The following is a 12,220-nucleotide window of genomic DNA, read 5'->3' as shown; positions in this document are numbered from 1 at the left end:
TCATTAATTAAATTCAACATGACATGTTGGGCTTTTGCCCGAAACGTCGATTTCACTGCTCCTTGGATGCTGCCTGAACTGCTGTGCTCTTCCATCACCACTAATCCAGAATGACATGCCACACTATACATATCTAGAAGTACAAGTGTCTAGATATAGATCTAGATGCTCAATGAAGATCACAACCTACAAGTTGCTCCCTGTGCAACGTAACTGATGTCACTGTTCCTTCACTGTCACAGGATCAAAATTCTGGCATATATTCCTGAGCAGCACCATGGATGCACTGAATACCATGGACCATAATGGCTCAAGGTGATGGATTTCTACCACCTTCTCAAGATGCCAAAATCTCAAGAACATATGTATTAAAAATCAAATGTAAAACACTTTTGCAATATTGCTTGCTTGTTCTATTGCGAAGGAAATAATAAATTGATGCAGTTTAGTAACAAGTCAATCAGCCCATTGTGCCTGTACTAGGTCTTAGACCAATCCATTTCATCCCACTGCTCCTGCGCTTTCTCTACAAAACTTTCCTCTTCAGCTATGTACCCAATTGCTTTCTAAAGGTTTCTACCAAATCAGCTTTAAGCAGACTTTGAGTCAGTATGTTCAAGATAATAAACTCCTCCAGCAAATAATTACTTTTCTCCTCTACACTGTCACTGTTTTCCCAATTATCTTAAATCTATTTGCTGTGGGAACCAACCTTCCTGCAACTGGAAACATTCCTCCCTTATTTACTGTATCAAAACATTTTATTTCAAGACCTCCTTCAATGTTCTCTGCTTCAATAACAATACCTAGATCGTGGTCAGTCACTGCTTCTTATGCTGTGATCTGCTGTTTAGCCCTGCATTCTTATCCTCCAAATCTGTTCTAGGTACCAAACATAGAACATTTGGATAAGCAGTTCACTCCACAGTCGGTGGAAAAACTTAATTGAGTTTGGCAACAACATGGATACATGGCAATAAACTTCAAAACCAGTGGAATAAAAATCTCACCCCCCACAGTCCTTAGAAGCTTGCAGTGACTTCACAGGGGAAATTCCCGCTATTATTTTACTGTGCTGTAATTGATAACATACAATAAAGTAAATTTTATACAACCAAAAGTATCCCGTTGACTTGCAGTACTATTTAATGGCCAAGTTAATTAACAATACTCATATCAGAGAAGCAGCTAGTGAATTACTGCTAGCTGTGCTTTAGGTTCTGTATTGAAATCAAGGTTTCACTTCTGAAAGACTGCAAAGTGGAGAAAATATCAAAAGGAGAGGCAAGTCTTACAAATATCATTTAATTACAAACTGTATTTTTGAAACAGACTGTACAATTCCATCACAGATGTAGCCTGACAAATGGTGCCTGTTGCCCAATACAAAAAGAAAATCACTGCCTACATTTCTGGTCTTCATTACATTTGCCAAGTCTTAAAAAAGCAATAATGTATATGTTATCACAGTTTACACCATAAATGCATTCAATTACTAATGAGAACAAACACAGTTTAAAAAAAACAAAAATGCAGTCTCTGTATTTAGTTTTGTATTACAGGCTGTTATATGCGATCAATTAGATGCTCTGGCATACACAGACTTCATTCAACACGAAATTGTACACATTTCTGTTTAAACACATATAATATAGCCTCTAGGTTGCAAATCATGGTTTCTATAGTGGTCAAGACTTCCAAAAGTTTAAAAACAAGGACACAAAAGCACTTCAGCAATTTATTTTTTTAACATTATTTTACATTAAGAAAATAAAAGCTGCAAGCATCTTACTTTTGTGGCTTATATTGTGGAATAATGGAATGCCCAATGCATTAAGAATACCTAATTTATGCTATGAAATCCACACCACCATGTATAAAATAACATACTATTTATTGATAAATAATAGTATTGAAATTAGGAAAAGACAGACTTTCATTCTATCCAGTGTAATGCAGACTCTACACCACATTCATTTGCAGTCTTTCCTATACAGGAAGCAAAATATTATGTACATTTAAGCAGCAAATCACACTGTCTGCAGGGAAAAGTTCTGCATCCATTTGCATTGTGCTATCCCAACAGATGGAGATCAAGAGATACTTCATAGTTCTCATTTTCAGTACATCTTTTCAGTCCTTTTAAATTAAGAGTGCCATTATATGTCAATCCAAAGTTCATTCTTCAAACACATCATCAGGATATTAGTTACCTAGTTTTTTTTGTGTGATAAACTCAAAAGATGCAATATGCATCATACATCTAAAAAGGATTTATTTTGTTTTGGGCCTCTCTCTTTCCGTCTCTCCAACCGCTTGATGATCTCGGAGACTATGCAAACTGACGAAGTGAGCCCCACCAAAAAAATAAGATCTAAAAAAAAGAGAGATACCAAAGTATAATTAAAGCAGCAGCCTGAAATAACATTCTCACAAGAGGTTCTGACACCCTACATAATGGTGAAATACAGAACTATTATCTCTCCAAGTATTTCATATTACTACTCCACTTTTCAAAGTCAAAAGTTACAAAGAACTGTTCAAAACCATATTCACAAAATGCAGTGTCAAACAAGAAAATAAAGTCTAAGCTAAGCAGACATTAGGCACAAGAACAAGCAAATTTCAGAGGGATGGTGCAGAGAATGCTAGCTGGAATTCTCTCCATTGTGATTGTGATCATAGTTACAAGAGCATAGTCCGTGGTGCTCTGTCACAGTACAAGCCATTCGTGTTCTTCAGAAGACATACCTAAAATGATGTAAATCATCTTGGGTCATAAGACTTCCTTTTGGAAATGAACAAAATCTCAGTCATGTGGGGGAAAAAAGTTACGTGTGAAGGATAAATAGAATTAAGATTTAAAATATTTAAACAGTGCTCATATTACTAGACGTTTTAAATAATATAGATTTATGGATACGAATTAGCCTTGCAAACCTGTAATCTCTACCATCTCAAAGGACAAAAGCAGATAGGAACAGTTGTAAATTCTCCAAGACACACACCATCCTGATTTGGATCTATGTTGCTGTTACTTCACTGTCATGAGATCAATATCAAGGAACTTCCTTTGTAACAGCACTAAGTGTATCTACCCCACAAAAACTGCCAAACCCTGCCACTACATTCTTAAACACAATTAATAAATGCTGACTGAGCCAGTAACACCCACATCTTGTGAAAGAATAACAAAAATTATTTTGGACAAATAACTATTGTTAACTTTTTGTTCTTTCTTATTTCTATTAACCTTTCAGACCATCGGTCTATACAGGCAAACTAGTTTGAATGAGTTACTGAATCCAAACATAGAAGTGATTCTCATAATACAGATGAGGGAAAGAAGTCAGCTCTCTGGTTCAAATCCATTGACTTCTACACTGAAAAATCAAAGTGGGATTTAGTATCTTGTTTTCAAATAAAATGTGACTGAGAGACAGGCATATTTGAGCTTCCACTAACTAAATGAAAGGCCCAACTGAAAGTAAATATTGTTCTGTTGTTTGATACTGAACAATTAGGATGGAGGAGTTAGTGGTGATATCTTGGGACAAGGTGGTACTGGATACATTAGAATGTATGAAGCTGGATAAATCTCCTGGTCCTGACCAGATATATCCAAAGGCACTGCAAGAGGCTAGAGAAGAAATTGGAGGGTAGTGAATGTTGTGTTATTATTCAAGAAGGGCTGCAAAGCCTGGGAACTATAGACCAGTAAGCTTAACATCAGTGGTGGGTATATTACTTGAGAAGATTTTGAGGGATAGGATATACATGCATTTGCAAAGTCAGGGTTTAATTAGGAGCAGTCAGCATAGCATTATGCGTGGGAGATCATGCCTCAAATTTGTCAGAGTGACCAGGAAGGTTGATGAGGGCAGGTCAGTAGACGTAGTCTATATGAATTTCAGTAAGGCCTTTGATAAGGTTCTATATGGTAGGCTGCTCTGGAAGATTACATCGCATGGAATCCAGGGCAAGCTGGCAAATTGGATACAAAATTAGTTTGATGGTAGGAAGCAGACACTAATAGTGGAAGGATACTTGGACTGGAGGCCTGTGACTAGTGGAGTGCCTGAGGGGCTGGTGCTGGGCCCATTACTGGTTGTTATTTGTAGCAATGATTTGGATGAATATGTACAAGACATGATTAGTAAGTTTGCTGATGATCCTAAGATAGGTGGTATCATAGACAGTGAGGAACATTATCAGAAATTGCAGCAGGACCTTGATCAGCTGGGGAAGTGGGTCGAGAAACAGCAATTGGAGTTTAATATAAATAAGCGTGAATTCTTGCATTTTGGAAAGTCAAATCAAAGTAGGAGTTTCATGGTGAATGGTAGTGCCTAAAGGTGTGTAGTGGAACAGAGGGGCTTTGGGGTTCAGGTGCACGGTTCCCTGAGAGTGGAGGCACAGGTAGACAGGGCAATGAAGGCAGCTTTTGGCATATTGGCCTTCATCAATTAGGTCACCGAGTTTGGAGGTCGGGAAGTTATGTTGCAGTTGTACAGGATGTTGGTGAGGCCACACTTGGAGTATTGTGTTCAACTTAGGTCACCTTGTTATAAAACTGGAAAAAGAGTGCAGAAGAAATTTACAAGCATGCAGGACAAGCTTTTTTCTTTAGAGCATAGCAGACTGAGGGGAGACCTTACAGGAGGTATATAAGACCATGAGAGGCATGGATAGGATGAATGCACTCAGTCTTTTTCTCCCCCCCCCCCCACCAGAGTTGAGGAAATTGAGGACTAGAGGGCATCAGTTTTAGGTTATAGGGGAAAGAATAAAATGGAACCTAAGGAGCAACATGTTTTAACACACACGGTGGCACGCATATGTAATGAGCTGCCCATGGAAATGGTTGAGATGGGTATATTAACAACATTTAAAAGACATTTGGACAAATAGAGGATAGAAAAGAATTAGAAGGATATGGGCCAAGTGCAGACAAACAGCATTTGCATGGATGGACATTTTGGTCAGCATGGACCAGTTTGGGCCAAAGGGCCTGTCTCCGTGCTGTAGATCTCTATGACTCTAAGATAGAGAATTGTGATTAATGCATCTTTTTCCAGTTGGAAAGCCATAACTAGTGGAGTATTGTTAGGAGTAGAATTAGGGTCTCAATTATTTACTATCTATTTTTACAGTATGAAAAAGGGGGCACAGTGTAATGCATCCAAATTTGGTGACAGTACAAAAATAGCATGTTGTGCTGAGGACAGAAGAAATCTGCAAACAAATAACGATAGGTAAATAGGCAAAAGCTGCTGGGGGAGTCTAATGTAACAAAGTGTAACGGCACGCACTTTTAAAGGAAGAATCATATGGATGAGTTATTTAAATGGAGAGAGACTTCAAAAAGGTGTTGCAGAGAGATTGGGTGTTCTTGTACATGAAACAAAACAATAACATGCAGATACAAGTAATTAAACTGATAAATGGAATATCACGAGGGGATTGAAGTTATTAAAAAAAAGTGAAGTCTTATTAGAACTGCATAGAGTTTTGGTGAGTATGTATAGTGTGCAATTTAGGTCCCCATATTTATAAAAGGATTTTTTTAAGCATTGGAGGCAGTTCAAAAGAGATTCTCTAGACTGATTTCTGGGATGAAGGGGCTGACTTATCAAGAATGGTTAAACAGATCTTTATTCATTAAAGTTCGCAAAACTGAGAGATGATCGTAATGAAACCCAAGATTTTGAGGAGGTTTGACAGGGTAGATGTTGAGAAGATATTTCCACTAGTGGGTAATCTAGAACTAGGGGACATAGTTACAGAATAAGGGGACATTTATTTAAAATTGAGATGTGAAGGAATTTATTCTCCCACAGACTGACGAATATCTGGAATTCTCTGCCTCAAACAGATGAAGTAGTTAGGACACAAAGCATATGAAGACCAGCGAGGTAATTTCTGAAATATCAGTAAGTTGAAGGTTATGGGGAGTTGGCACATAGGAGGAATCAAAGCAGATAAACTATGATCTTACCGAAATACAAGGCAGGCTTAAGGAACTGCATCTATCTCTTATGTTCTTACATTAACCCACTGGTTTGACTGAAGCTTTTGGTTCTTGCCAGGCAATAGATCTCAGTTCAATTTCATTTCCCTCTCTGGGTTCTCACTGAGAATGCACAGGCACGGTGTTCTGTTCAATCTTGAGTTTAAATGCCATGAGCTTCTTGAAATAAATTATTTCATTATTAAGACCATCTTAATCCTTGTATCTAACATTAGTGTAGCAAGGTAAGTAATTAGGAAGCAAATGAAATATTGGCCTTTATTACAAGGTGATACGTATATTAGTTGGGAAACCCTGCTATTACTGACCAGAACATTAGTTAAACCACAGCTAGACTACTGTGCAGTTGTGGTTTCCTTATTTAAGGAAAGACATACCTACATTGGAAGCAGTGCAGATGAAGTTCACACAGCTGATTTCTGGGATGAAAGAGCTGTCTAATAAGGAAAAGTTGACTAGCATAGATCCACATTCATGCATCCTTAAAGAAATCAGAGGTGATCTTCTTGAAATACATGTAATTCTGAGGCATCTTGACAGGATAGGTGTAAAGGAGGTGGTGTTTCCTATCACAGAAGATTGTCTTTGAAATTTTCTCTCAACACAGAAAGCAACAGAGCCTGGGTCATCAAATACATGCATAATCGACAAAGTCGTCAAGGATTATGGAGCACAGGCAGGAATGCAGTTTTAAGGCCATGCTTGTAATTGATGATAGAATAGGTTTGAATGGTGATGGGATAAATGGCCCAATCCTGCTCTTATATCTAATAACCTTATCATTAGTTAAAATTCACATCAACACTTTGCTACTTCCAGTTTTAGATTTCTCAAACAATTCCTCCCAAACTAACTACAAAAACTACAACTCAACAGAAAGTCCACAAGCTGTATTCATTCCATATCAAGTCCCATTCAACAACTGGGATACTTAAATATCTTAATATTTTATGGAGTGAAACCTATTGTTCAGGTTGCCAACTTGCCACCTGTGAATCAAGTCAGAAGTTCATCATGTGAGGCAATGTAGGCACATATCTTTTTCTATCCTTCTGTGGCTCTTGAGTAAGGCATTAGTTGAGTCTAACACTTGATAACAAGTGAGTGACACAATATATATCACTGTTTTAAATTTCTGTGGCAAATACAGTCACCAGCACAAAAAAATCTTAACTTGTGTATTATTTCAATTTTCTTATTTTCAAGCTAGTTATTCTTTCACACCTTTCCCCCAGCATGTACTCCACACTCATTTAAACAAAATTACAAAAATAGTATACAAAACCACAGTCTCAAACTAACTGTCACCTAGCACAGAGGATATTTTCAAGGATTGGACTCCATATTAAAAAACGTTTTCTGTTCCCATAGTTCAGGTTTTAGATCACAGATATTCAATGACCATACTCCAGCTCTCTGATGCTAAAGTCATCTCACCGAACCCTACAGTAAAATTATAGAAATCATGAGTGTGTACTGAGGGGAAAAAAATCAATGTCACATTAACATTTTCTAGCATTTTCTGTTCATGTTTCTGACTCTCACAATCTGCAGTATTTTACTTTTATTTTAGTAGAATTGTAGAAACAAGAAACACTCACACAGTTAGATTTGAGTTTCATGAGTACATATTGAAACAATGGAAAAAAACCCACAAAAGTTTCCTCACTTGTATTGGTTATTGTGTATCATAACCATTTACTCTAAATTACACCAATCCATAAAGGTGAAGATACCATTTTTAAAACTAGCCTTAATAATTACTTTGTGACAATAAATTAAATGATTCATCAGATTTTTGAGCAAATACTGCATGGTGCTAAATTATTCAAACTTACAAATTCCATTGAACAGTCAATTCAGTGACCAAAAAGGAAAAAAGATAAATGGGAGAATGGCAAGTTACAATGAAATTTGCAAAATGCATCGACAGTTTTCCAATTGTCAGGATGATGAAAGCATCAAATAAAGCATTATGAGGTCCATTTAAAGTTCTCACCTAGTATACTGAGACTTTCAGTTTGGAAAACTTTCTGTAGTGGAGGAAAGTAAATAACAAGCAGCTGTCCCATGATGGACCCAAGTACAGCATAGCAAAACATTCGGTTACTGCATAACCCAATCTCGAAGACAGATTTTGTCTGGGGGGAGAAGAAAAAAAGGAGCAGAGAGAAATTAAGAGAAACATTTTTGGCATTAACAGTCACCTTTTAATTAATCATACACATATTCAGCTCTTATAACTCCACATGTATTTAACTATTATCTTCAGTGTTACACAGCACTACATCAGAAAAAAGACAGCCAGTTAGAAAATAGTGGTAGAGAACATGTTTGGGACAAAACTACAAGCTTCTCTTTGACAATTTTGCTACTAGAAGAGACTTGTGCTAGCTTGTGCTAAAGTTATTGCATTTTTCTACATTTCACAAAACTGCATTTAAGATATTTCATGCAAGATTCAGAGACACACTAATGTGAATAAGATTGAGAACAGTTATGGAATGTGAAAGTAAATAAATTCCTTTTAATATTTAACTGCCAGAAGTGCATTATTACACTTTGGTTAATATTCCAAGACTTGATCATACCTGCGACCTGGAGCTCCATGCATTGAACATGTCAAAGAAAACAAAGCAGGTAAAGGTCATTGTTGTGTCACGTGGTGTTATTACATTATCCTGTAACTGGGAAACAGATAACAAACAAAATTCAGTTCCAGAAAACAACTTTTAATTCTTATTTTAAAATTAGGTCTTTAAACTAAACGATTCACCTAATGGATCGAACTGTTAAATGCAAGTTTTGATGTTAAAACTGATATCTTTGTTAAAGATGCAATTATGATTAGCACTTTAAAGGTAGAAAAATACATAATTGTCCAGCAAGTTGAAATAGTTTGCACAGACAGGACAGGTGCCATGTTATGAACAAAAAAGTAATGGCTTTCTACTTGAACAAAAGGGCAGACTTCACTAGCGCAATTGGCTAGCAGTTTCTTACCTCTCTCCAGAAGACAAATAACGTTCCAGAAACAATTATCAGTGATGAAACCAGAATTTTGACAACCAGGTTTCTGGTCAGGATGCTGTCTTTAACATTTCTTGGAGGCTGTCTGATGACATCTTTATCAACAGGTTCAACTCCCAGGCTGGACAAGAGAACAAAGTAAAGGGCTGAAAAGGGGCAGATGGAGTTTAATTTGGATAATTGAGAGGTATTACATTTTGGTAAGACAAACAAGGGAAGAGTTTATACACTTTTAAACTTGTTAACGGTGAGAGCCTTGACTGGAGTCTGTAAACTATTCCTAGCGGACGTGACAGGGTAGATGTAGAGAGGTTGTTTCCCCTTCTGGGAGAGTCCAGGACCAGAGGGCGTAATCTTCGAGTAAGGAGTTGTCCATTTGAAACAGAGGAGTAATTTTTCTTTCAAAGTGTAGTGAATCTGTGGAATTCATGGCTTTAGAGGGATGTTAAGGCTGGGTAATTTAGCATATTCAGAGTTGAGACAGGCAGATTATTTAATAAGTAAAGGAATCAAAGTTTATGGGGAAAATGCAGAAAAGTGGAGTTGACAATCATCAGACCTGCCGTGATCTCAATGATTGGTAGAGTACACGCAATGGCACCAATGCTTACTTTGGCTCCTACATTGTATAATCTAAATAACAGAAATTATGGCAAGAAAAATAAAACAAAAGAAAGTGAGGAAAAGTGATACATAGAATCGAACTCTAATTAATGAAGTTCACAGTTCATTTATTTTAGCACAATGGTTACGACTAAGGCTGTTGGAGTTTACGGTCATTCTACTCCCAGTGCTCCACAGATCACATCATAATACACAAATATTGCTTTCAGTTACGAAAATAGCGTATTAAATAGCTACGTTAGGAAAAAATAATCAAACAGGTTTACTTAATAAATACAATTATTGGTTGCTTATCAAAACAAAAAACTTATTCAAGTAACATACAATAACTGGCTAACATACATAGTTGGTAGTATGCAAGTGCAAATGCACAAACAGAGCAGCGGAATCTGCCTGGAATAAAGATGTTGCTGCCAATAGTGCAGTGCAGTGTGGACTCAAACACACAAGCACAGCTCATTAAGTCAATAGATATTTCACTTCCTGTTACATGGTTACATTAATAAACAAATCTTCTAAGAAGTATTAAATATGAAGTATATTCTTGACAGGGGTAAGATCTCCACAAGATAAGGGGATATGAACAAAATGGAGAGGGAGACATTGTTGAGGCAGGGAGGACGACACATTCTCCAATCAGTAAAGGAATGGACTTGCAGAAGCACTATTGTGGAGAATCTGTTGGGTGTCAAAAGAGATTATCATCAGCCCATTTCATAAATATCATATGCTACAACTCGCCGTGAACAATGTCATGGGAGATCCACTACTTATATTTGGAAGAGTTAGCAAAGTGACATTTCATCACTAATTTAAAACATTTTCTTTTACCTCTGTGCCGGTGGTCCGTCCATAATTATGTTGATCCATAAAATCTGCATTGCATTTAGTGGATTGGGAAAGTTCATCAATGTGGCTAGAGAAATCAATGTTAGAGCGGCTATACTCCTACAAAAATAATGAAATTATATAGAATTGCTGTGAACACTTGTTTTTAACCTACAGTAAAGACATTTTAACATCGAGTTGATAACCTTTTCCTGCTAAGTAATTAAATTATTATACAATTATACTTAAAAATATTAAAAATAAGTGTCACTGACTAGTTTCCTTCATTTAATCATAAGTTATACTTACGTGCTGAGTTGGAACCTAACAAAATTTTTGATATTATTGTAAATCCCTTTGCCCTCCTCAATTGCAGACCTGGAACAGAGAGTTTAACATTAAACGACATGGCTAATAAAGTCAGACGTGTTAGTGAAGTATAAGTGTTTTGGCTTACAAAGAATACATTTTAAAGAAACCCAGCCCATTTTCAGCCTGGAATTCAGCGTAGCATCACTCTGAGCTGTGTAGTCATTCTGATGTGATGTATAATGCAAGAACTGGAAAAGGGGATTTAGCCCCTCGAGATGGTTTCAAAATCAATGAGGTCATGGCTGATCTGCAACCTAACTCCAGCAACTTGCGTTTGCCTGGTATCCCTTAATTTATTTGATCGTCAAAAAAACGTCAATTTCAGATTTCAGTTTAATAATTGATGTGGCATCAACTGCTGCTTGTGGAACCCTGTTCCAGACTTCTATCACGCTTGTGTGTCAGACTGTTTCATAGTTTCACTCCTGAAAGGTTTGGCTGAAACTTTTAAGTAATGCTCCATGTGCAGAATAAAAACACTCAAACCTCCGAGATTTTAAACATTTTAAGGTTTTGAACTTTTCCTTTAAAGATAACTAGGTGAAAAGGTCTCAGTCAGAAATAAGAGTTACAAATCTTTCTTGAAAGTTTTCATTTAAACAAATGATCCTCTTTTCTGAGGAAGAGCACATTACTACACGTTAATGACATAGGATTCTAATTTGTTTCAATTTTACACAAGTGTATGACAACACATACAGTACATTTTTCTCTTTAGAAGAGCTGAGGGAATTGCACAAACAAAATGGAACAGAAATACATTTAAATAGATTTCCTTCATGACAGGGCAGGCATCTGTGAACTTATGCTAATTAAAACACACTAAAAGACATGTAAATGTCCATTAACTTTAGTACTATATTCTAAGAAAGTAAAGAATACAGAAAAATCATAAATTCTATCGAGGATCCTTTGTATTTTTGGATGTAATTATTGGTGATTCCTCATGGTGGAATTTCAAGCTAAGGTACAAATGAAAAAGTTTCATTTTAACTAAGCTCAAACTGAAAATCTTGAAGGACATAAGTAGTATTTACTTTTGTTTTGCAGTGAATTGGAGGGGGAACGGCCCCAAGTTGTAGTCCACATAGACACCAATAACAAAGGTAGGAAAAGATATGGGGATGTCAGGCAGGAAATCAGTGAGCTAGGGAGGAAGCTTAGAGCTAGAACAAACAGTTGTTACCTTTGGTTTGTTACTCGTGCCACATGGTAGCAAGGTGAGGAATAGGGAGGGAGGGATTCAGATACCTTGATAACTGGGGGCTAACTCTGGGTAGGTGGGACCTCAATAAATGGGATAGTCTACACCTGAACGCAAAGGGGTACCAATAC

General features: G+C 36.8%; 1 protein-coding gene across 3 annotated transcripts in view; it reads right to left on the bottom strand.

Moving 5' to 3' along the window:
• Nucleotides 1-1,289: 1,289 nt before the first annotated feature.
• Nucleotides 1,290-12,220, bottom strand: part of atp2c1 (ATPase secretory pathway Ca2+ transporting 1) — a 132,150-nt gene continuing 121,219 nt past the window's right edge. For all 3 annotated transcript variants that reach the window (XM_072560356.1, XM_072560357.1, XM_072560358.1), the window contains 6 exons: nt 10,823-10,891; nt 10,517-10,633; nt 9,035-9,182; nt 8,623-8,718; nt 8,031-8,172; nt 1,290-2,374 (listed from right to left, as the gene is read on the bottom strand). In XM_072560356.1, coding sequence (XP_072416457.1) covers nt 2,256-2,374; nt 8,031-8,172; nt 8,623-8,718; nt 9,035-9,182; nt 10,517-10,633; nt 10,823-10,891 — 691 coding nt within the window. In that variant the 3' untranslated portion in view covers nt 1,290-2,255. The remainder of the gene's footprint in view (nt 2,375-8,030; nt 8,173-8,622; nt 8,719-9,034; nt 9,183-10,516; nt 10,634-10,822; nt 10,892-12,220) is intronic.

This window comes from Chiloscyllium punctatum, chromosome 41 (assembly GCF_047496795.1).
Source record: "Chiloscyllium punctatum isolate Juve2018m chromosome 41, sChiPun1.3, whole genome shotgun sequence".
Taxonomy (NCBI): domain Eukaryota; kingdom Metazoa; phylum Chordata; class Chondrichthyes; order Orectolobiformes; family Hemiscylliidae; genus Chiloscyllium; species Chiloscyllium punctatum.
This window is presented reverse-complemented; position numbering and strand designations above follow the sequence as displayed.